Below are 26,693 nucleotides of genomic sequence, written 5' to 3' on the forward strand. Positions count from 1 at the left end.
TTGATTCCCATCAGAGAGGTGGCGTAGCGTCTGCGACGAGAGATTTGTTTTGAAATGGCACGTCAGCAGGGAGAGGTAGACGAATTATTTGATGTCAAAAATTCATTTTATATTGGAAACTATCAACAGTGTATAAATGAAGCTCAGAAACTTAAGGTAAGAACAAATATAGACTTTTTCTGGTTGTTGACCTGTATTTCTGTTTTCCTTAACCTGAGAAAGTCATGTAATTTAATATATGATGCACCCATCGCCACGACCACACAGCAGATAGCTGTAAACCATAATTTTTCAGTGTTTGCTACTGGAGTTTTACTGTCTTGATGGCTTTTTTTTGTATGAAACGTGCGTTGCCAAGTTACCTCGAACTTGTTTACATCAACAAACTTGAATAAAGAATCGCCAAATAACGTATGTTCACTGATCCATTATTTAGTTACAATAATTGTATCTCCTTAGCTGTAGTGTTAGGCCTATTTCTAACAAATTAAGTTTGGAATAGATTAGTGAATTAGTATCTCTCCTTCCTTGCCATCCTCAGTTTCTGTCTTCATTTTCCCCTGCAACAGAAAAATTATGGAAGCGTAAATTGTGTCATTGCACTGGAAATGCAGTTCTCCCAAATTGCGTTCGGAAAGAAAGAACACCCAAGCACAGAGACACAGGGAGGGAGAGCAAGGTCTTACTAATAACAAGGCTTTAGAGGCCTACTATCTAAGTTACCACACATTAAAAGTACCATTATGATATTACATAATAGCAAAGATAACTCTGCATTAATATTAAATCAAATTTTGGCATTAAAACTTACCGTAAATATCTCTCAGCCCTGAGCCATTGCAGCCTAAGGGGGAACCCCAAAATAACAGATTATACCAAGTGGAGATCAAATACTAATTTTCAGATGTGGATAATTACCTCTGTAGTGTGTTTCGTGTATCCAGAATTGTTCTCAGGCTGCATGCAAACAGTCTTTCAGCAACTGTGACAAAACAGATGCAGAAAGGTAACATCTAAATATCTACAATTCAGTGTAGCAAGAAAACACAAATATTCACCAACCATAAGGCACCAACACTGTTCTGTGCCATAAAAACAATTAGTGAACAGTAGAGCTGTTAAGTGAATGAAAATAAATGAGATGAAAGTAATGCCGTAGCAGTATAAATATATTCTCATGTTCAACTTGGAGTTGTGAAAAGTCATCTATTGGTCATGTCTTGAGGTTTGTATCTTCACCATGTTGATGTCATAGGTCTATTGGCACCTTATTGCATTGTTTACTAAATCCTACATAAATTATGGATTTGCTATCAGGTTCATAAAACCTTGGTAACTGCACTGCAATTAGAATTGTTTCTGATAATCATTAATCCAGCATTCCAGTATATCAAATCTCTTAATACACATCATGCTTTTATTCTATTTAACTTGTAGAAAAATTGTAATTGCACGCTCCAAGAGAATATTCGCAAGAGGAAAACATTTACATCCACCCATTAGCAAAGTTAACAGTAATGAGAAATAGGTGTCAATCAAAATCAAAGAGTACTGTAGTATTTAAATAGGTCACTTTTCTGAAACCTCCATTAAGTGAGATTGATCACCTTATTGTCAGATTGTGGTTTACTGGTGCTAACTGTGTTTACTGTTCATTTGGCATAGTCCATATCAACTCAAGCAACCTAGGAAAAAATCTTACTTTCATAGTCTTGGATGTTATTGAATTTAGCATATGTTAAAATGAAGGACTAAGTAAGGAACACACATTTTTTTTGTTTTGTTTTCTCCAAAAAACTTTCTGCTCCGAGGTACAGCCCTCCAAAGATGACACTACGCATACCATTTTGAAAATGTGAATTTTGGAAAAAAATTTAAAATGCTGTATCTCTGGAATAATTCTAGAGATTTTGTTGTTTTTTTTATTATTTGAAAGATAATTGCTTTATGATTACAAAGAAATCCTTTTTTTTAATGCTGATCCATAATTATTTTTTTTCTGATGATTAGTACCATATAGTCCACATTCCCTGAAAAAGAGAACTTCCACTTTAGATTGAACAGGTTTTATGTACAATTAAAATTTTTGCCATACATAGAACCTGTTTTAGTACCACATTATCACAAAACAGGTTCATAAAAATCAAAACCTAGCCTTATGTAATGTAATTTTAGTTTTAAAGTATTAGTAAGAGACTCATTTTTTCAAGCATTTTAAATGGTTCAAAAATATATGTGAAAGGTCCAAACACTTAAATGTTTCAATTTTTACAACTTCTGTGCACTCTGTTTTGTACTGAAATTAGCCAGTCAATGAACTAAAAATGTTTTTCACTGCTTCAGTATCTTCCTTTGATAGAGTGATGCCTTCCTGTTGATCCAACAGGAACTGGAGCACTTACAGTCTTCAAAACAGTGTGTAGAGGATGTGAGCACTCATGGTGTTCTTGCTGTCCTTCAGCTGGAAACCTATATCCAGCAGCTGGTCCATGTGGTAGCATATAGTTCACTACAAGTTTGGCCATCACTTTGACTCCAAAAATGTGTCTTCTGAATTCCTTTCACGTGAATAGTTTGTTTGGACCATTCTTCTTTTTTCTGCTCACGGAATTCTTCGATTGCCTCTTTGGACAAAAGAATGAGGGCTGTGGGTGTGTAAGATGTCACAACTCTCATAAAATCCTGAGCATTGTGAATTGCAGCTGTATTTGGTCTGGAAAGATTATGGTTTATAGCATGGTGCTTCAGCAGGCCTCCTACATCATCACAAGGCCCCTTCCCATAACCAGTAGCTATGTATACCCAGTCAGTTGGCACAAGCAACTTACTCAATTCAAACAGCTGGTAACAATTTATAAAATGATTAGGAGCATCATCATAAATAATGATGATCTCCTCTGCTCCTGTTTGCAATTGAAGAATTTTGTGCTTTGCTAGCAAAGCATGTGTTGAGTCATGACCTGTGTCATCACTCATAACTGCAACACTTGTGGTCTTGTTTTGAAAATACGTCACGCCTGTAAAAATTGAAACCTGGTCATTACTCCAATGACACCCTAGTAATTCTTGTATGAGAATTACAGCCCAGTTCTCAGCAAAATCACAGTGAAGCACTAAACATACTTCTTCAGCCTGTACACACCCTTTCACGTCTGCAATGCGTTATTGTTGCAACTTCTTCAGATGCTGGTGTGTTACTACTTTCACTGACCATTTACCAAGTTCATCAATGAAAGTGTCAAAGATGACAGTTTTCTTAATTAGTTTATTTACTTCCCATGTTGCATATGTAATTTCTGCAGAGTTATCTGCTACGTCTTCCAGGCCAAGTGTCTGTAAAGACAGTCCTCCCTTTCCAGGGCAGTCACCACGTTCTTGAAACAAACAAGTCTCTCGCTTTACGTCATAGATTACTAATGACTTCACACGCTCAACCAAGGTGTCATAGGTCACATGCTCCAGTAAGTCTTTCAAAGTTACCACACAAAGTCCAAAATTCACATAGTACACAAATAAACAGGCATCTGTGGGTGGGTGTGGAACTACTACTATGTTGTAGTGCATAAGTGCATAAAATTTTGCTCTTCCAGTATGTGAAGTTGTAGAGTTGCTGTTATAAATTGTAAAAGTTCCTTTAATACAACTGTTACACTTAAAGAGGTTTTTTTTTGTTTGTTTTTTTCCACTCTGGAGAGGACAGTTGCATTTATCTTCCATATAAAATGACTGCAAAGTTTGAACTTGAGCTGCTTCTACAGGATGACCATAATAGGTATCTGGTCTTCCAAAGACTCCTACAGACCTCTCATTTCTTGATTTGTCTACTGTGTACTTTGATACTGATGGAACATGATTCAAAATTGTTTTCTTTGAAAATGTCTTTGGAATAATAGTTAAAAGTTGCACCTTTTTGCATGTGGATGCACAATATTCAACAGCTGAATTGATATTTGTGTAAAATTCCTGGCAAGAAGTGCAAGAGTGCTTTGGTTCATTTTCTTCTGAAGATGAAATTTCTACTTTGAGACGGCCAGTGTGGCCATGCGGTTCTAGGTGCTTCAGTCGGGAACTGCGTGACCGCTACGGTCGCAGGTTTGAATTCTGCCTCGGGCATGGATGTGTGTGATGTCCTTAGGTTAGTTAGGTTTAATTAGTTCTAAGTTCTAGGGGACTGATGACCACAGATGTTAAGTCCCATAGTGCTCAGAGCCATTTGAACCATTTTCTACTTTGAAGAGTGTGGTCAGTTTGGCTGTAGTGTTCATCCATAGCTTTAGTAATTTCTCTGAACTTTCTTAAGGCATAGAGCTTATGGTTCGACTTCACTGACCATGGTTTCTTAATGTGACTAACTCCTACTCTGTAGTTGACTGGTTCACAGTATTTAATTCTTCCTCTGTTGATGCAAAATCTGCACCATTGGAGGCTTCACCTTGTTCACATACTAACATTGTTGTTATTCTGCCAAAACATTTAGAACACAAAAAATTGTCACTGGGAACATCTTCACTTTGAAATAGAGTCTTAAAATGAGAACACTTATTCCGAGCCTGAACAAAGTCTGTTTCTTTGTTTGTCTTATATTTATATCACTCTTTTATCGATATGCAAATATCACACTTCACCCTCCTGTGACCCCAGTCAGAAGACATTTCGAACAGTCCTTTTCATAAAACACACTGCGACTATGTCAACTGGCAAATTCCTCATGAAAACACAGAACTCACTGGATGGTCTCAGATTTCTTAGAAGCCTTTTCACAAATTAGCCCTGAACAACTACAATAGAGAAACCTGCAATGAACAACCATGACAAAGAAACTGACAAGAAACTACAAAAAAGTGAAAAGAAATAACTGCAAGAAAGAAAGTGATAAGAAATAACTGCAACAAAGACAATAGAAAGAGACATTGTAACAGAGAAATCAGTAAGAAACAACTTCAGTGAAAACAAACATTACCCTCGAGTGTTAAAAAAATGATTTTTTAAAAATAAAACCTGTCCAACTTAAAAGTGAAAGCTCTCCTGTACAGAGAATATAGTACTACATGGTACTAATCAACAGAAAAAAATCTAACTTTTCTTGATTGACATTTTTAATAAAAAAATGTTCCTGTAAATTTAAAAAAAATTCAAAATGCGACTGTAAAAGAACTTTGACAGATATGTTCAAATGGAGGATACCATTGAATCATAAAGCATTTATCTTTCAAATAAAAAACCCCTAACAAAATATCTAGAACTGTTACAGAGATACAGCATTTTTTTTTAAATCCGAAATTCGCATCTTCAGAATGGTGTTCACAGTGTCATCTTTGGAGGCCTGTATCTCGAGGCAGGAATTTTTTTGGAGAAAACAAAAAAATGTTGTGTTTCTTACTTACTCCTGAATTTTAGAGTGATGTAATCCCCTACACAACTCTGTCGTGCACCCCACCACCACAATCTCATCCAGTCTCCTTTAGTGTTTTCATGAAGTGATTTGTATTTCAAAGTTGAAGGGTGCCATGTGAGTTGTAATTTCTTATCTTTTTATGAAGTTACACCTTTACTATGGCAAACAAGTGAATCCAGAAGCTAATATCAAACCCAGGATTTTCGTTCATTTAGTAATTATCTAACAAATAAAATGACTGTATTTTAATTGGAATATTAACTTGCTAAACATATTTGTCCATTATGATGTAAGTAAACTGACAAATTTCTAAAAGATGTAATTGCAACAAGGTTATAGATATAGAAAGTAGTGATATCATTTGTAGTGACCAGAGTCTTAGATTGTCCCAGTATCATGGGAAAGAGAGGCAGATAATAGAAGCACGAAAAAGAAAGAATGAGAGACACAAGTATTGGAGAAAAGTGGGAGCTGATCTAACAAATGAATCAGGAGAGATACAAATGAAAGGAAAGGAGTGTTAATACCTGGAAAATGACTGATTTAGTTTTATTGCTTTTTAATCTAAAAACTTTTACATCTACCTCCCCAAAGACAAACTGCAGCACTTTTTTTCTCTCTCTGTAAAATAGCAAGTGTGTTGCAACAGTTAGCTTTATTATGGTGGTTTATGTCTCCTGAATTGTGATTATTTATTGCTGCCCAAATTACAGGTGTCAAATCCAGCATTGCAGACTGAGCGTGACTCCTTCTTGTACAGAGCTTACATAGCGCAAAAGAAGTATCGTGTTGTTATCGATGAAATCAGTGCAGCATCTCCTGCTGAACTACAGCCATTGAAAGTACTTGCTGAATATTTCAGTGACAAACATAAAAGGTTTGTATTAGCGCCCTCAAAAAATTTATGAAAGTATAGTTCGGCCGTGTGATTACTGTGTTTCTTGTGTTTTCATTTCAGACTTTCAATCGTAACAAAGTTAGATGATCAAACATCTGGCAACATAGATCCCAAAAATGTGAATTTCATAATATCAGCAGCAACTATATATTATGAAGAAGAAAACTTCGATTCAGCTCTGAGAATCTTGCATAATACAGATCATTTGGAATGGTAAGCAATACCGAAATGTTTTCATCATTAACTGTAACTCAGTGATTGTTTTCTATAATAGTTTCCACATTTTAAGCAATAATGAAGTGTGTTCAGAATTAACTATAGCTGAATGATATATTGTTTTTATACTGGTTTCCACATTTTCAGCTCAGCACTTATGCTGCAGATATACCTAAAAATGGATCGCCCAGATCTTGCACAAAAAGAATTGAAAGTCATGCAGGAGAAGGATGATGATGCTACTTTGACTCAATTGGCACAGGCATGGGTTAATATCTACATGGTAAGAACTTTGCCAGCAACTTTAACAAGTGTTCTAAAATGCAAACAGATGAGGAAGAGCTGTGTGGTTTTGGATCAGTACAAGTCAATCTACTTTGGCATGCTCGGGATTTTTTTGGTCTCTTCCAGTCTTTGTGATGTAATACAGAACATTCCACATGTAGCCACTGCAAAATGATTGTTGTGTTATGTTGTCACAAATTAATACTTTGAGTCCCAAAGTGATTCCTGCCCCATTATGGGCACAGCCAAATACTCTTTTCACTCCTCAGAGAAAGATAAGGTTTAGTACTTAATGGAGTGAAGTTAGAAAAGTAACAACATTGCTGAATGTTGTGGGCAGGAGAGCAAAAATATTAGAGTTGCCCTACCCTCTCTCTCAACCAGTGAGATGAACAGTCAGAAGAATTTAGAATTTTTGCAAAAATAATAGTGGGAAATCACCAGAAACTATCAGCAAAAAAAAGGTAAATTTCATTTCAAATTTTTCAGTTTGTCAGTGCTTTGAAACTGCCTTCCCCTTTGTCTTAATTTCTTTAAAATGGTAATTTTGTTTGTGCGTGTAAAAACAACATTGATTTTTTATTGTACAAACTCCTGGGACTGTTTCCCTTACAAGAAGAGGTCCGGAGGATAGTGGTAGACTTTCTGGAGCCACGTGTGCAGTTGTGTAGTGTAGAATCCCACATATTATATGACACCCTGCAATCATTTACCCTGGTGGGCTCTCATTTGTGAGTAATAAACAAAAATGAATTTCTTGCAATCCAGTAGGAGACTAAAGCACTAATAACAACACTGATTGTTGAAACTTTCTTGTAGCTTAGTGGTGAGGTTATGTGGCTGGTATGCTAAAAGTAGTGCGTTCAAGTCCTCTCATTAACAGCTCTTTTTACTTCTTTAGAGAAGTGTTTGTCATCATTATTTTTGATCAGTGAACTGTGGCTGCATGTTGTGATACCCACAGAATTGTGTAGATGGTTTTAAAATATCAGTCAAATCCGTGGGAACCTCACTGTGCACAGAGGTCTTTGTTGCTAGAACATTGAATAATTTTTGATTGGCAGTCACATTTCATTTTGGAAATGAAACGTGTTAGGGAAGCCACCACAGAAATAATCTCTAAGTAAAACTTGGATAAACAGTAATGACAGTTGTTTTACTACTGGATCTTTTTTAATTTCAAATTGACTATGAGAACTGATGTGGAATTAGTAGCAAGAAACACCATCATTCAACATGAAACTATCTGTTTTGATTTCACAAATCCTTTAAACTTTCGTTATGCTCTCACCTCAGTTTTTAGTTGTGTATGCATACAATACACAGCAGTTGATAGCTGGTTCTGTGGCCAGTAGGTGACACTGTCACCACCACTTGAAGCATAAACTGATATGTGAATGCAAATGTTGTACCAGCACTGCGTAACATATGCACATTCGTTCATCTTCCTGTGAACAGCTTGCACTTGTATCTATCACCAGAAAAAATTTTTCAATTCAGTGTTTGTTTTTTCCAGCTTTGTGGCGCAGTCTGTAATGATACAACACTACTTAAATATATGCTCTGCCTGCAGCCTATGGTTTGACATGATCAGCATCTTTGGCATTGTCGTTATATATTTTGTGTTTTCCGTATCCTCATTTTTTTTTCAGGCTTTGATATCTACATCTATACTCCTTAAATCACTGCACTGTGCATAGCAGATAGTACAGTCTGTTGTACTGCATATTAGGATTTCTTCCCATTCCATTTGATTATGGAACGAAGGAAGGAAAATAATCAACTAAGCATTCTTCTCAAGAGCTGGACATCCCACATATGACTGATATGTGTTAAGGAAATGATTGCATGTCAGACCATTTAAGTACACAATGGTGCAAGAACTGGAAGACACTGATAAGATTCCTGTTAAGGACTTTTGTGCGGAAATGTTACCTCAGTTGGACAAAGATTTCATTGGAAAAATTATTTTTGGTGATGAGTCAACTTTTTATTTGAGTGGTAAGGTTAATAAATGCAACTGCAGGATTTGAAACAGGAAAAATTCACAAAAATCCCTGGAACATGATAGGCCGAAACTGAATGTGTTTTGTGCATTGAAGAGGAGCAAAGTTTACAGACTTTTCCTTTTCCAAGAGAAAACCTTCAGCAGACTAGGGTACTTAAATATGCTGGAAACCTTTTCAATCTACCCATTTTGACATTGATGGCAAAGAATGCAGTGTACAGTTTATGCAAAATGGTGCACCATCACACTACCTGTCAGACATCCGGAGTTTCCTAAATTTGTGCTTTCCAGCGAGTGGATGGGCCAAGGTGTTTGTTCCACCCTCACTGGCTTCTCTACCAGAGCTGAGCTAGAATCTACCTCATAACTGAACAAGTCCAGCCTGATACACTTCAATGAATTTGGCAAGAAATAGACTTTGGATGGGGTGTGTGGTGCATAACTAATGGAAGTCACATTTTGAAAGTGTGTAGGTATAAGGTAAAAAAAAGTTAAGTATTTTGATATAAAAGGGCACCAAAGTCATGTCAGTAAGTTAAAAAACTAAATGAGTATGAGTTACTCGTATTTGGTAAGGGTCTCACACAGAAGAGCAGTATTTCAGAATGTGGTGCATGAGTGCTTTGTAAGCAATCTCCCCCATTTTATAACCTTACAAATTGTTAGCCCCCCCCCCCCCCCGCCCCCTTGTGTGTGACTTGAATAACTCCAATTGTTACTCATTGATATTGTAGTCAAGGATGCCATAGTTCTTCGTTTTGTGTGGTGCACAATTTTACATTTCTAAACATGTGAAGTAAGTTGCCAGTTTTCGCATATTTTAAATATTTTCAGGATCTGGCTGTTTCTGTACCTTTTTTTAGTCATTACCTAATTTAGATAACTGCTTCATCTGCTAAAACTTTGAGGTTAGTATTAAACTAGTCTGCCAGATCAGTAACATAAAATGTCAACTGCAAGGGTCCCAAAACACTGTGTCGATGACACTCCATCCAAGGTAACATCTGCAATCTCTATTGATAAAACCTCAGAAATTTCATTTGGTACCCCATGTGAACATACATTAATACGTGTTTGTTTGGTACCAAGTCAAATGCTTTTTGGAAGTCAAGAAATGCTGCTTCTACCTGTCTGTCTTGATCCATAACACCCACCAGACATACACAGTGTGTATTTAAATTCACACCCAAGCTCTGCACCGTGAGATGTTCCAAGAGATTTTAAAACAAAAATACACTTTGTTAAAATATCTCGTGGTCCTGCATTTGTGAGAAATCCTATGAGAAAAGTGGCAATTCTGCAGGATGGAGACTCACAGAGTGAAGACATGTTACATAAAAAACAGGAATAGTACCTTCGATACCATTTTAGAATTTAGGGCATCCATGTTCAATAACAACAATGCTCTTGAGGCTACTTTTCCAAGAAATCATTAGTACCATTGGTGCTGCCATGTGCCAGAATGTTCACACCCACATTATGCATCTGTTTAAGGCATATATTGCTTTCCATGGGAACAAATATAAATAAAATTGTGAAATGATGTAAATACTTTGTGTGTGTGTGTGTGTGTGTGTGTGTGTGTGTGTGTGTGTGTGTGTGTGTGTGTGAGAGAGAGAGAGAGAGAGAGAGAGAGAGAGAGAGAGAGAGAGAGAGAGAGAGAGAGAGATTGTAAATGGCTATGCTGTTGTGGTTATGATAGTGTCGAAATTAGTTTTGAGTGTAGAAATTAGCATTGAGCACTATCTTTGTGTAATTGATGAACAGTATGCTTGCTAGAGTCCTGCATCAAAATCAAATCATACGTAGAGTTAAATTTACAATGGAAAGCTATTTGAAAAAAATACATCAGTAGGAAATGATGAGCTTCAAATGCAGAGCCTTTGATAGATGGAAGTACAGCATTACCATTAAACTTCCTTTGCAAGTTGTCCATAGTGTGAGCTAGAACCATGTTCCTATTTTGCAGTGATGTCACGTCACTTATTTGTCAGAGACTTTCTTAAAAATGAATTATATGACCAGAATGAGATTTTTCACTCTGCAGCGGAGTGTGCGCTGATATGAAACTTCCTGGCAGATTAAAACTGTGTGCCCGACCGAGACTCGAACTCGGGACCTTTGCCTTTCGCGGGCAAGTGTTCTACCATCTGAGCTACCGAAGCACGACTCACGCTCGGTCCTCACAGCTCTACTTCTGCCAGTATCTCGTCTCCTACCTTCCAAACTTTACAGAAGCTCTTCTGCGAACCTTGCAGAAGAGCTTCTGTAAAGTTTGGAAGGTAGGAGACGAGATACTGGCAGAAGTAGAGCTGTGAGGACCGAGCGTGAGTCGTGCTTCGGTAGCTCAGATGGTAGAACACTCGCCCGCGAAAGGCAAAGGTCCCGAGTTCGAATTATATGACGTTTGAGAAAGAGTATATTTGTATTAAAATCCAGTCGCACTTTATATGATGGAAAAACCTGGGCACAATTTCGAGACACGTACAATTTACGTGCACATTAAAGTAAATACTTCTGCTTAGAGTATTCTGTTCATAAGGTTTTCTACGTTGGTCCTTTTTTTCTGAAACTTTTGTTGACCTGCTTCTCACTCTGGATTTGGAGCAACTGTACGTTTCAGTCTGGTGCCCTGTAATATGCTCAATCCTGTCTCATTAGTCTGACCACATATCAAAAGAGTGAGTAAGCATCTTTTGGAGCACAGACCTGCAGGAATGGACTCAATGAGGTTCTGGAAGGTGCCAACAGGGATGTGGTATCATCCAGCGCTGTGGCCAACTGTGTTAGGTTTCTCAGTTGAGGATCCAAGTTGTGAACAGTCTGATCAAGGTGGTCCCACAGATTCTTGATTGGGTTTAAATTGGGGGAGTTTGGAAACCAGAGGAGTATGGTAAATTCATCATGGTGCTCTTCGAGCTATGCACATACACTCATAGCTGTGTGACCTGTTTGCACTGTCCTGCTGATAGGTGCCATCAAGATGAGGAAGAAACAAAACTTCATGTAGGGACTTGTACCTGAGAACAGATGCATACATTGTGTTGATCCAGTGTGCATTCCAGAATGACGTCACCCTGGGAATGCCATGACAACATTCCCCAGTCCACGATACTCCCTCCTCAGGCCTGGACCCCTCTGTTGATCATTGCAGGGCCATGCACATCAACGGCCATCTGTCTGATGGAGCATAAAATATGATTTATCTGAAAATGCCACCTGTAACCATAAGTGGACCTCCATTTGCAGTATTGGTGTGCAAATTCCAGCCTTCGTCGCCAATAGACAGCAGTCACCTTGGGTGCATGAACCGTTGCCTGCTGCAGAGGCCCATAAGCACTAGCAGATTCATTTGCTGAATGGCCGTTGAGAAGACACTGTTTTGGTAGCCCTTTCGTTCATCTGGGTAATCAATTGCTCAGTGGTTGCACATCTATTTTCTTGTACACATCTGTGCTCATACACACTTCTGCAGCTGTCAGTGCATCCCTGTCATCTGTGGCCTGTGGTGTACCACAGTTACCTGGGCGTCGATTTTGGATAGTGCGATTTTGCCATAAACAGTATACTTTTACCACAGTGGCATGCAAACAGTGTACAGGCTTAGCTGTTTCAGAAATGGTTTCACCCTTGGCCCAAAAGCCAGTGATCAGACCCTTTTGAACATCAGGAAATCGTTCTGTTTCTGCCTTAGGACAACTGCACTTTTTATATACCCTCCACTGCTAGTCCTGCGTCCGGCCATCCTGATTTAGGTTTTCCGTGGTTTCCCTAAATCACTCCAGGCAAATGCCGGGATGGTTCCTCTGAAAGGGCACGGCCGACTTCCTTCCCTAATCCGATGAGACCGATGACCACGCTGTCTGGTCTCCTTCCCCAATCCACTGCTAGTGCTGCCACCTGCCTTCTGTGAGTTGTTGTTGCACATTGACTCTGAACATAGACGGTGGTCACATTACAAGGTGTTTGTGTGTGGATAAAGCACTACTCACTAAATAAGAGGTGGTGAACAGTGGACAGGAATGTAGAATGGATGAAAAATTCGTTAGCTTTAAGATCAAATCGTGCTTGAGAGAGAGAGAGCGCGAGAGCGAGCATTCCTAGCCCCTACACACACACACACACACACACACACACACACACACACACACACACACACACACAAAAATCGAAGCCTCCTGACTATGTAGTTGGAGAGAGTGGTGGGCAACTGAAAATTGGTGTAGAGTGAGAAGGCAACAGTCTAGATGGAATACGGGTAGGAAAAGTAATGCGTGCAGAGGAGTTAGCAGACCCCAGCACAGGGTGTATTTGTGGTATCCCTTGGAGAAAGAAAGAAAAAAATTGTACATATGGAAAGCAAGGGATATGTACTTGGAGAAAGATAGGGAAGATTACAATGGCAAGCTAGGGTAATGGGATGCATGAATCTCATGTAAGGGTAGTATGATGGAAATGGGGTGGGAACAGTTGGTGAGATGATGACAGATGTAGGACTGGTGATTGAGGCTAATAGGGTTACAACGGTTACTAATAGGATTGCAAAGGTTGGTCATAGAATTCCCAATTGAGCAGTCTAGGAAAACTGCTGTTTTTATGGGTTTTGAACCAGCCATAGAAGTAAAATCACTCTGCACTGCGTGCTCTGCAACTGAGAAGTTTGCTTGGCCCATTGTCACAGCTTGTCAGTAACAGTTGGGGTTAATAATTTATCATCATACCCTTGGAGAATGAGGTGCAGACGTTACATTAATATGCCAGCTGCTTTCACAGGTTTTGCTTCCTGTGATAAGAGTGTGACACTAACTAGGCTGGAATATGGGTGATTGGAAGATCTATTAGTCAGGTCTCACACTTGAGTCTTCCACAGGATACAGCAAATGAGATTGGATATTACGAGCAGGAGAAGAGTGACAGACAGTGATATTTTGAAAGTTGAGTGGCCTATGGATTACATCTACGAGTGAGGGATGAGGAGGATATGTGGGAGGGTATTTGTTATTTCAGTGTATAATGAGAAGTGACCAAAGGCTTTGTGGTAAATGTGCTTCAGTTGTTTCTGTGTAGGGTGATACTGAGTCATGTGGGGGTCGTTTTTTTGTGGGTGGTCAGTCAATGTTTGAGAGGTGTTGGGTGGGTGTGAACATAAGGCACCGAAGATCTGTTTCCAGACAGTGTTGGGAGAATGGTTTTGTTTCTGTGAAGGCCATTCCAAGACTTTCCCCATACTTTTAGAGGGACTAATTGTCATTGCAAATGTGGTGCCTTCATATGGCTCACCTGTATGAGAAGGAAGTTCTGTGTGTCTTGGGTACCAGTTGTTGAAGTGGATGTACTGTGACTCACTGCTAAGTTTTATTTGAATAGATGTTATACTGGTCCCCTCAGTGAGGTAGTGGCCAACATCCAAGAAGATGGCACTTACTGCACTATTGAGGACCAGCAAACACAGGTAAAGGAGAAGTTTTGATGCTCTGGAGGAATGAGAATAGGGTGTCCGTGCCTTTAGTTCAGATCATAAAGATATCATCAGTGCATGGGAACAAGGTAAGAGGTTGATATCCTGGGTGGGCCATGTTTGTCCACATACAGGATTTCATAGGACATTGCATTTGAGAATCTATAACAGTGCTGCATATTTGTTTGCAGGGGATAATTTCAGGAGCACATTAATTGTGAGTGAGTTTATTGTTAAGTCAAAGTTTCTGGGAAATAGGTTGTGACTTTGTAGTCAGCTGGTTGTTGGCAGAAGTAATGTTGAGTGATGATGAACTACGGACATTAAAAATGTTGGTGCAGAGGGAGGTGTTAACAGTGACAAGCAAAGCACCAGTTGTTACATGATCAGAATCCATGGAGGTTAATGTGAACAATATGTTGTAGATTTTGGTCTAAAAGTGTAAGGATTCCTTCAGTTGACATGCAGTAGTGGCACTACCACGTTCTCTGTGACTGGTCTGTTGGTTCCTCATTGTCACCAGAAAATGCAGTGTACTGCAACTGAACTACTTGTCTTTCTAACTCTCTTTAATTAACTGCTGGGTTCAGTCAATATCTTCTTTTTTCAAATTGATTTTCAGTGTTTGTGTTGGATTTTATTGTTTTAACTTTCTGTTATTTAACACACAACCATTGATAGTATGGTTTTAAAATTTTGCTTTAACTGTCATGTCATGAAATAATTTTCTCTCTGTGGAACAATGAATCTGAAGAAGACTGTCAACAGCAAATTCATATAATATCATGAAATAATTTTCTCTTTGTGGAACAATGAATGTTAAGAAGTCTGTCAACAGCAAATTCAGCTGAACGCTGGAAAAGATGCTGAGCATACTTCAGAAGGCTAATGCAAATAAAATGATGGCCCATCATACCTCATAAACCTCATGTTCAACAAGTATGAGTTGAAGTCTTGAACATGACTCTTCAGTATATTAGTGAGGAAAAATGGGTTAAAAGGACTTGATGAGGTTTTATTGTTTTGTTATCTTGTGATTTCTGGAAAACATTGCCATTTATTCAGATAGGTATATCGGATAACACTGCACCTATTTTGTGGAGTTACACAGAAAAATTCCATTTGACACTGCATATCACTGCAGTACTGACTATTCCTCACTTAATGTATTGGAGATAAGTGAGGGAAAGGTTGTTGCTGATGAACAAAGCAGAATTGTTTTTCTACTCAATTTTGAAAATTTTCTTGTATCTAGTGTTGAACTGATTTAAAGATCTTCACCAGTTTGGTATGTAAATACCACTCAGTTTTCAGTAAAAGTAGTCATGTTATGACAGTAAACTTGTCACAACACCTGTTCTTAAATGGGATGGAATCCACAATCCCCCCCCCCCCCCCCCCCAATATTCTCACACATAAAGGGTTAGCTTTATGGAGCTTACTGGAGAGTATTAAGTGGAAACAATGTACATATATTTGGTGCACAACGAAAAACTGTGAACATTGTGTACAAGTGCGATTCGTTACTATAGTCAGTTCATCATAAGAATAAACCTGATGTAAACAAAACAAAACATTGGTCTTCAGCTGTAGCCCTTGTACACTGGTGATGTTCCACTCTTGGAAGGAGGTCCAACTTATGTATTAGACATCTTATTACTGTGTCACTGTAAATGAAACTTTGATATTTCATGTATTAATAGCTGTAAACGCGTTTCTTAATCATACTTTAGCTGAGTAATTTTTATTTCAAAAATCGTGTACAGTTACAGTTGCTGTAAGCACTGCTTGTGCTCTGATTGTCTCGCTGTTCATATGTACTGTGGAAAACGATGACACTGATTGCTGCTTTGTAGTGAAATGTGTGTGAAACACCAGTAATGGATAGAACCAAATTGTTCTTAATGTATTTCAAAACATTACAGAGAAAAATCAGCTTTGACATTTTTCAAAAAACACTTTATAATAAATATAAGAGTAAATATGCAATTTTCATTCGTGGCGTAGTCGGTATCGTCGTTGCTCAATAATCGAGTGGTCTGGTGGGCGGCGGTTCAGAACCCATTGTGATCCATAATGTTTTTTAGTTCAGTTTGAATATCTAAAACATTTAAATATGAAATTTATCAAATATATGATAATTAACTCATACTTAACCACCATTTTTTCAAGAAAAATGCTAGTCTTTTAGTTTTTAACCACATATCACACACAAAATTCTGGTTTTCATTGCAAATACACATTCTTAATTATCAATATTTTAAAATAGATTTTTAAAGATCTTGAAGTTAAGAAAACATTACACTATTAAATTTTTTGGAGAAAAATGAAATATCAAATACTTGTTGTTAGACTGTGCCCATTGTTTTTGTAGGACAGATGTGGTCGCACACGATCTAGAGTGGTAAGTGTTGTAGAAAAATGGAATACAATAATTTTCACAGTGTCGTGCACACTGTACAAATGATGCATTTTTACATTTGTCACCTTAACACTGCAATCTGAGACCAATGGAATTGATCTGGTGCAAAGTTAAGGGATCTATCGCAAGAAATAACAAGACTTCGTGGAGTCCAATATGGAAGAATTTCAAAGATTACCAAACAACTGACTGTAATACATTCAGTGACTTAAAATATTTAACTATGTGGTGAAATCCCAGCAGTGCGGTTTTATGCCACAGGTAGCTCGTGCGAAAAAACTACCCTTGTTAAAGTCATGAATCTTCATCACCCTTGTTTTTAATTACAGTACTATGTTTGCAAATCGCCTGATTGTACCCTTATTTCCTTATGTTCAAAAATTAAATGACATTCAAGGCTATATTGTTCTCTGCTCATCTCTTTTTACATCTTTACTACAACTGTCCACATCACTGCAGGTTAGTTGAACCAGGTGCCTGGCCATTGCTGTCCAAGTTAAATGTGCCAGTAAAGCTGTTGTCTCGTATTATCGCTGAGTTGATGTACGCATGAACCACAGCATAAAACGTATCCTCATTGTCATATTTGATTGTAATCGAGACAGCTTGGCTTCTGCTCCATGTGAAATGAAATCCAATAAGGTTCCAGCAAATGCAGAAAAATACATAGTGTTATGTTTACATGAGGTTTATTCTTATGATGAACAGAGTATAGTTTTAGATGATTTTATTCACTTTAAAAATATACATCAGATATGACATAAAGTTATCTACTTGTGACGTTACACAGTTACTGTTGAGTAGAAGTAGGTGAAATGAGTATTTAGCATTTGTGCTAGCTAGCACTAAATAAGGCACAAGCAGATGGAGTATGCCAGCTGAAGCAATATGACTTTTGATATAATTAACACATTGATTGCCATGATGAAATTTGTACCATGCATTGCTATGCCACATTGAAATCACGAATATTACTTCCGAAACCAAATAGATTTTTTTGCAAGAGATGTCTTCTTTTGAACATGTAGAATTAAGTTGGTTGATAAAATGTCAATTTATGACTGATCTGGACAGATAACAGGTGTGAGCCATATATGGCTCACGTGGCCCAACAACATTTTAACACAATTATAATCTGTGGCACATGTGGCTCATAAGATTTAAAACCACATAGGTACAAAAAAATTGTTTTTCAAGGAATGATTGAAATGCTTAATTTATTTGATTATATTAGCTGCATATAATATTATTTACAATTTTTTTTTACTTGGTCTGACAGTGTTCATGAATAAAGATCTCGGAATATTCTACTTCTACACAGCATTTTCAATATCACTAAAACACTTGTTGCACATAAAACTGTCACATTTATTGCATTTAGTGTATACCCTCTTCACTTTCTTAGCAGCATTCTTTCTTTCTTCTGTTCTTCGCAGACTGTTTATAACATCATCTTTGACTGCTCTGCTTTGGCCCCTCTACTGTCACAAGGCGATGGCTGTTTTCTTCATGGAATGGTTGTAGTGTTGTTCGTGGTTGTGGATCTTTGGCATTCAATAGCAGTAGAGTCAAGTGTCCCCTGAAAGGAATTATTTGTATGCGAGTCCTTGATCCTTTGTTTGCCAAGTTGCACAGCACTTGAGCATTTACAAACATGTTCCAAAAAGGATTTCAAAAATGATCTTTCTGTACCATATAATAGAAGTTAGGAATCACCATGGCTACCAATTGTAAAAATATTGAGTGCTACAAACATGAGTGTTCAGTGGAGCCACCACTTTCAAACCCATAGTTGAAACACATTATCAGTGAGCCGTATTAGGCTCATGAGGCCTCTAAACACAACTCTGCATGTGAACCAGTTATAGCTCATGTGGCCCACAGTACAATGTATACGTGAACCAAATATGGCTCACCTGGTGTCACAACCCGTGTAACTGTGAGCCACCATTGGCTCACGCAACAGTCAATATGTTAATGCTTACATATCTAGATCTGTACTCTACAAGTCATGTCACTTCCCTCTTTTGTGTTCCAGTTATGAATGGTTCACAGGAAGTATGATTTTGGAGAGCCTCCACGTGAGCTCAAATCTCATTTTATGCTTATGTTCATGGTCTTTTCTCAAGATACACTGTATCGAAAGTCTTCTGAAAACCACGGACCGTGGCTTCGAACTGGGTGTTGGTATCTATTGCTTTCTGGATCTCATAGATGAAGGGAGTGATGGTATCTCATCAGGTCCAGTGGCCTTTCCCCTGTTGAGTGATTTTGGTTGCTTTTTTTCTTATTGTCACTTATTTCAATATGTCATTTTGACATTTGTACAATGATTTATAGGAATAATTACAATACAATCTTTCTCAGTGTAATAGTTGGTAAAAAGATGCTTAGTATTTCAGACTTCTCTCCGTCATCCTTCATTTCACAGTGTGTGTGAAAAGTGGCTTCAGTCCACTTATTGATTGAACGTAAGACCAAAACTTGATAGAATTTTCTCTGAAGTCAGTGGGAGAATTTTACTTTCAAATTTGTTACACAATTCAAGCAAGGCTTTCCTTGTACTAGTTTTGGTTTTGTCCAGTTTTTGTTTGACTGTGAGGTTTTGCCTTTGTTTGAATTTGAAGTCTCTCTCTCTTTGCTTTCATAGCTCCTTTCTAACACAGCTGTCATATCAGGCAGGTTTTTCTCATCCTTCACACCTTTGCATGGCACATACCTGTGTAAGGCATATTGTGCAATACTTTTGAATTTTGTCCATTGATGCTCAACTTTTTTGGGCCTGGAGATGAATTTTTCATGTTGATCGCTCGAGTAATCTGAAATCTGCTTTTAAATATATATTGCTAAGCAGAAATATCTTTCTTTCGTTCTTTACATTCCTATTTACAGCTGTATTCAGTGATACCGTAACAGCCTTATAATCTCTGACGCACTGGTCTATGCTAACTGAATTGAGAAGTTCAGGCTTGTTTGTGACCATGAGATCGGCTTATTAGTTCTCTGATTAGCTGGTCAAGGCAGTTTTCAGATGAAGCATTTAGAACAATTTCACATTATTCCTGTTCCTACTACTCATCTTAATCACTTGAGTCTGTCTGTAGATGGTAAATTGAAATCGCCATCTAATACGATAACGTGACCAGAAAAATTACACAAAGTCTTCCTCAAGTTTTCCTTCTAATGTTCCACTACTATGGTTCAGAAATTATTGTTCTTTATTGCTCTTTATACAGTATGAAGTAATGAGTGCTGTCAGCAGAGGATCTCGCATTGGTTCCATATTTCTAGAGTTCCAGAAGCCATTTGACACCATTCCTCACAAGTAGCTTCTAATTAAATAGCACTCCTGTGGAGTATCATCTCAATTGTGTGACTGGGTTCATGATTTCTGTCAGAAAGATCACAGTTTATGGTAATTGATGGAAAGTCATTGAATAAAATGGATGTGATGTTTAGTGTTTCCCAAGGAATTTTTATTCTGCTGTTCCTAATCATTATTTAGGAGACAATCTAAGCAGTCCTCTTAGATTGTTTGCAGACAACGCTGTCATTTAACATGTAGTGAAATCGTAAGATCAAAACCAATTGCAAAATGATGCAGGCAAGACATCTGTATGGTGTGAAAAGTGGCAGTTGTCTCTACGCAATAAAAACTGGAACCATCTGATAGAAAATGTTGAGATGCATGAACCAAAGATTGTGTTTTATTGGTGCATCAGAAAAGTTCAAAGAAGAGCAGCCTGTTCTGTATTATTGTGGATACCCACAAGTTTCAGTGGCAATCATTAAAACAAAGGCATTTTTTGTTGGTGCAAGATCTTTTCACAAAATTTAAATCGCACAACTCTCCACTGAATGCGAAAATATTTTATTGATGCATTCCTACATAGGGAGAAATGATCATTATAATAAAATATGGGAAATCGGAACTCACACAGCAAGGTTTAAGTGTTTTTCCCACACACTGTTCAAGCACTTAGTGTAAATTGCAGAGTAATTGTGTAGATGCAGTACCTAATCCTTTCTCATTGAGGGAGTTGGTACATTAGTGAAGGAAAACTCTTTTATTGAGTAGTGGTGTTCAAATGTCATATGTGTGCATTGATTTTGGTTCTGTGATAGTTCAAAATCACTTGTGGTGAATTTTGAGATTTTCTTCAGTTGATTGATTCATCCCTCTTTTTGCAAATGACTCGGTCATTAGTCTCTAATAATCTTAACATTGAAAAGTAGTCAAATTCTAACATTCCCACCTAACTGCACCACTTCCTACCACCATTGCCATGACTGTCTTTAGTGCAAGTTGTTGATATTGGCAGCAGAAGACAGCTTTGGACAAGGCTGTGTTTTTCATGACTCAGCTTCTTTTCCTGGTCCTCATATTAGCTTATGTAGTAATTTAATTTGCCTCATTCATGTCAATTCCAAGTATTTATGCATCTTATTACATTTCATTTCTTAGCTCGTATCGTGAAATGATATTCAGAATAGAATGACTATAAAAAAATTGCATTATTATAGAAATCTATGTATATATTGATTGATATCATTGCTTATGTTTTTGTATTTGGTCTGTATGATGTTCATAGTCTTTATTTCTTGTATTATTAAGTATATCATCTGTAATGACGTAAAAATAAAACTAGTTTTAGAAAGAGCAGATGCCAGGCTGAGGTTCAGTGGATGAATCTTAATGAAATGTAATTCATTTGCAAAGAAAGTGACTTACAAAACACGTATTTGACCAAATCTTGAGTATTGCTCATCAGTCTGAGATCTTTATCAAGTAGGATTGAGAGAGAGAGAGAGAGAGAGAGAGAGAGAGAGAGAGAGAGAGGGGGGGGGGGGAGAGAGAGAGAGAGAGAGAGAGAGAGAGAGAGAGAGAGAGAGAGAGAGAGAGAGAGATCCAACAAAGAGTGGTGGGTTTAGACAGAGGATTGCTTAGTATGAGAGTGTTACACGGATGCTCAGCAGTCTTCGGTGGTAGGTTCTAGAAGAAAGGCATTTGCAATGGAGAGATGTAGTGTTGAAATTCAAAGAATGTGTGTTCCAGGAAGAAATTGGCAGTGTAGTGTTTCCTCCCACATAAATCATGTTAAATGATCACAGCAAGAAAATTGGAGAATGTACAAGACATGGGAGTCTTACTCTCAGTTGTTCTTCCTATGCACAATTCATGAATGGAGCGGAGGAAGAGGGGCTGGCCAGGGCAGATTGAAAGTGGTACCAGAAGTACCCTGTGCCACACACCATATAGAAGCTTGTGGGGTATACCTTAGATGTAGAAACATTATTGAGATTTCAACACTTTAATTTTCGATTTTCTAGGGTGGTGAAAAGTTGCAAGAGGCGTACTACATATTCCAAGAAATGTGTGACAAATATGTGAGCACACCTTTATTGCTAAATGGTCAGGCTGTCTGCTTTATTGGCATGGCAAAATATGAGGAAGCAGATGCAGCATTGCAGGAAGCATTGGAAAAAGACAGCAATCATCCTGACACACTTATTAACTTGATTGTTCTGTCACAACACATGTCCAAACCAGAAGAGGTGAGTAGCTGCCAAGATCACAAGTATTTGTAAATCCATCCTTCCAAGTGAGAGTAACTCATGTTATACAGAAGATAAATGTGTTTACTTTTGTTGTTAAATTTAAATGTATTTGTTAGCAACAAGTGAAGTGTAAAAATGAATGAAGCGTTTAATTTAATTAAGTATGTTTCACTAATTTTGGGAGTAATCTCATGCTGAGTGGCATGCTCATCGGTTCCATATAATATTGATAGAAATGTTAGGTATGAATAATCTTTCGAACAGGCTGAACACTCAAAGAAACATTGCTCTTAGAGCTTCGTTTTAAGAGTGACTCTTTCTCTTATCAGCTGATTCATTGTTACACCCATAAAGTAGGACAATTGTTAGAGAAATATAACAGTTATACCATATTAAGCAAATGCTGATATTTATACATGTTCATCACAATAGTGCAACTACACATTTGCTGAAAGTGGGTATTTTACATTGCTCCATGAGGTTGCACTCAAATACTCATTATACCATGCCATTAAATGAGACAGTTCATTAGTCCTCTTCATTTCTTTTCCTTTCCTTTCTTCCCCCTCCACCTTCAATTTACATAATTTGATGTCTTATTTATTATAACAATTTTTCAGTCAGCCCACAACTCACTGGTAGTGACGCAAGTTGTAAATTTTTATACAGATTGTACTTGCACTATTCCTTATTTTCAGTATTTAAACCACACGAGTAAGTCAGAGAAGGCATGGGTCTTGTAGAGAGGAAGAAGTTGAGTAGTGACTTCAAATATATGTCAAAGGATTGTACTGTGATAATCATACTTATTTTTACTTTCCAGCCTTCTAAACTTAGTTAATGTGGTGGTGCCATTTTATAATTAGTAGTTGAGGGTTTTGTAATATCTCAGACACATCATAATTTGCCAACTTACTTGTCAATTCTGTTCGTAATTATTACCGGTGAAGTGTCATTTTGAATTGAAACGTAATGACAAACAAAACATCACAACACATTTCATGCTTCTTCCGCCTTACGCCGTAAGTGCAAAAGCTGTTAAGCCTGTTCACAGTACCTTTTGAAAGTACCTGATTGTATGGCACTGTAGTACCATTTCCATTTCCTTCTGTTAGTTTGTTCTTTGTGATGCTATTTGCCTTTTGTGCAGCTATGAAGTATATATTATCCACAATAGTTTAGTCTTCAAATCACTTATTTCTGCCAACACATGGTACAGAGGCTGGAGTTGTGAGTTCTCATCTGGGGAATGTGCGCATCTATTTATGGTACTAGAATTCTATTTTGGGGTGTTGTTTCTCAAGGGGACCTTGCCCAGACATAAATTTCCTAAAGCAGTTTGATGTAGTCATCCAACAAACATAAAATGATTGTCTTTGAAGATCTGTAGAACACTGTTAAGTACAAAATTTTTCATGTGTTTTAACAGAGGCACTGTTAGCTGAGTACATAGCATAGAAGTATTATAATTGTGAATTTGCTGGTTTCATTCTCAAGTATATCAACATTTTTTACCTTTTATGTATATTTTATATTAACAGGCACTGAACCATAATTTTTAATAAAAATAATTTTTGATTTTAGTTACTAATCGCATAAAAAAGTGAGAATTTACAATAAATTAAAATTGGGTACAAAAATGTGAAACATCAAATAAAAAATAAAATACTTTCTTGCCTGTAAAGATTGAATTGTATTCTTCACTTAACGATAAGACATTTTGCATTGCTGTATAAATTTTAATATTATTTTCAGATGATTAGTAAATAGATACAAAATGTTATTTTTTATTTAAAATTTAGGATTCGTTACTTGTTAATCAACATTTCCATTTGAAAATAAATCTACAATTCAAATAAAATAAAAAAATTAAATGATGATGGTGATAGAAAAAATTGCTACTCTCAAGAATCGAACCACCGATTTTGCAGTTGTGACTTCTCTGCTACACACTTAGTTAACAGTGGCTCAAGCCACGCAGAGTAGCTGTCCGGTCTGAGGTGCCTTGCCATGGTTTGTGTGGCTACCTCGCCCCCCCCCCCCCCTCCCCTCCCGGAGGTTCGAGTCCTCCCTCAGGCATGGGTGTGTTTGTTGTCTTCAGCATAAGTTACTTTAAGTTAGATTCAGTAGTGTGTAAGCCTAGGGAGCAATGACCTCAGCAGTTTGGTCCCCTAGGAACTTACACAAATTTCCAAATAACAGTGGCTCCCTTAAAATGTTTGATACAGCACTACAGTGTATTCAGAAGTGATTTCTTTTTTCAAATTTCTTTGGGAAATGTGTTGTACTGCCTTAGCAAATGGATGTCCAGGTGCTGACCCTTCTTCATTAAGTGACGGTAATTGAAGATGATACCTTTTCCTCATCCTTCTTTCTTGTAGCCCGTTGCTTGCTTTACAGTTCAGTGACTTTTCAGTTGTGTCCTTGAGCAATGAGACTATTTACATATTGTACGCAGAACTGTCATGTGGAACTTGATGTGGAACATACTAAAATTCTTAGTACACCTGGAATAAATCATCTTACACATGTAGTAAAAGGTCCCAGCTGTTTTGTGAGTTGCCAGAGTGAAGGATGGCCTACAAACCAATCGTAATTTTACAGTGATTAAGTGAACCTTGTACTGTCGCAACCTGTCTGAGGAGATAGCGTGTTGAGCAAATTTAATGAGTTGCAGTGACATCTCTGCACAGTTCAGAGGGTGTTGACACAAATGAAGCTTGCAGAAAGGAATTTTCTTGTTTGTGTCACACACAATAGATAAAATAACAAAGAAAATATTGAGTATTCTGAAATGAAAGGAAATTAGTTAATTGCCATAGCAGTTCAGAACATTTGTGGGGGATAGGACAAGACAAGACACTGTAACATCTCCATACTTTCACTTTCAGGGATGAATATCTGTGTGTAAGTGAGAGTGTGAGCAGCCACACTTTCATAGGGACAAGCCTCAGAAAGAAACTTTAATATAAGGTCATTAGCTTCCTCCTGTTGTGGGAGTATCCAAGGGCTTCTAGTGCTCTGTTGTACTGTCATAACGACCCCACTTCGGACTATTGCCTTTAATTTATGAGGCAAATGTCTTTATGCTCTCCATTACATACATGAGAGACAAACAAAAATTTTGCATTATTTGCAGTCAATTGTAATTTGTTGGGGGGAGTTAATATGTCAGGATGATTATCTCCTCTTTTTTTCTCAGTATCAACCAGCTTCTCCCTCCCCCTTCTTGTTTAGCATAAATGATTATGGTATGCTGCATGTTAATTGTACTTACACATGTTCTGCTAATGGATGAGAGTGAAGATCATAAGATTTTTGCTGTAGCACAACATACTTAAAAACATTTAGATCAGTGGATCTATAAAGCACTTTCTTCTCCTTGCACTCTGTGTGGGATTTTTGGAGGAATGGAAAATGATGGTTAGTATTTTTCACAGTTTTGAAAGTATAGTGTTGTAACATTGTGAGACTTTTTGTAGGAGTTGCAGATCTTTTATCTTGATAAGTCTTATTAACTTAACACTGCCACAGAATTTAATATTTTTATTTTGTTTCAGGTGAGCAACCGCTACTTGAGCCAGCTGAAAGATTCTCATACAGATCACCCATTTGTGAAAGATTACTTTCAAAAAGAAGCAGAATTTGACCGGTTAGCGCAGCAGTTTGCACAAGAATATGCAACTCCTTCATAATGTTATATGTTTATAATAAATTGATTTAAAAATATGAATTTGAATAAATTTGTACATAAACAGCAAAAACTGTCATTTGCATATTCCTGTTGCATGAATATTTCCTTGGAGAAGCACACAGATTTCAGAATTTTGGAGTGTGGCAGTTCCAGTCCACATCCAGCCATTTTTATTTAAATCCTCCATGGTTTCCATAAATATGTTAAAGCTAATCATCTCTCCACTGGAAAGGACATGGTTGATTTCCTTTCCCAACCTGAGTTTTAGCTCTCTGTCTTGTGACCTAATTGTCAGAGGTGCATTAAACCCTAATCTTCGGTGCTGTAGTGAATGTTACTCTAGATGAATTTGAATGATGGCATTATCATATATACAAGGGAATTCAGAAAAGTAATGCTTCCGAATTTTTTATTCTGTTCTCAGTATCAGTTGAGATTACATGTCATGCCTATTACTCAGTTTACCTTCCTGCTTCACTGATGATAGTTGCGACTCTGTGCCATTAGTGGGCTCCGAATTGTAGCATGTAACATGATGGTGTGTAACGTTAACAATGTCTGTGTACTGTGAGAGCCTCAGAAAACTAAAAGTACAAATTCAAAGAGTTTGTTCACATTTGGAGCACCGTCTCCTTCTGCATGACGGTGTCAGTTAACACATGAACACTGCAACATATGCAACAATTCAATGCCTTGGATTCATTGTCATTGATTATCTTCCATACAATCCCAACTTGGCCCCATCCAATTTTCATCTG

General features: G+C 37.6%; 1 protein-coding gene across 1 annotated transcript; it reads left to right on the forward strand.

Annotated features, from left to right (window-relative positions):
• On the forward strand, nt 1-26,005 carry LOC126412725 (coatomer subunit epsilon). Its single transcript, XM_050082453.1, has 6 exons — nt 1-156; nt 6,109-6,272; nt 6,354-6,506; nt 6,657-6,792; nt 22,014-22,238; nt 25,802-26,005. Exons 1-6 carry the CDS (start codon nt 55-57, stop codon nt 25,934-25,936), a joined length of 915 nt encoding a protein of 304 aa, XP_049938410.1. The 5' UTR covers nt 1-54; the 3' UTR covers nt 25,937-26,005.
• Nucleotides 26,006-26,693: the final 688 nt, after the last annotated feature.

Source organism: Schistocerca serialis, chromosome 7 (genome assembly GCF_023864345.2).
Source record: "Schistocerca serialis cubense isolate TAMUIC-IGC-003099 chromosome 7, iqSchSeri2.2, whole genome shotgun sequence".
Classification (NCBI taxonomy): Eukaryota; Metazoa; Arthropoda; class Insecta; order Orthoptera; family Acrididae; genus Schistocerca; species Schistocerca serialis.

What these genes read in the sequence shown, in the direction of transcription:
- LOC126412725 (XM_050082453.1), top strand. Translation starts at nt 55, where the DNA reads ATGGCACGTCAGCAGGGAGAGGTAGACGAATTATTTGATGTCAAAAAT. An exon ending in AATACAGATCATTTGGAATG is followed by an intron (nt 6,507 to 6,656) that starts GTAAGCAATACC and finishes CCACATTTTCAG; the next exon opens with CTCAGCACTTATGCTGCAGA. An exon ending in ACATGTCCAAACCAGAAGAG is followed by an intron (nt 22,239 to 25,801) that starts GTGAGTAGCTGC and finishes ATTTTGTTTCAG; the next exon opens with GTGAGCAACCGCTACTTGAG.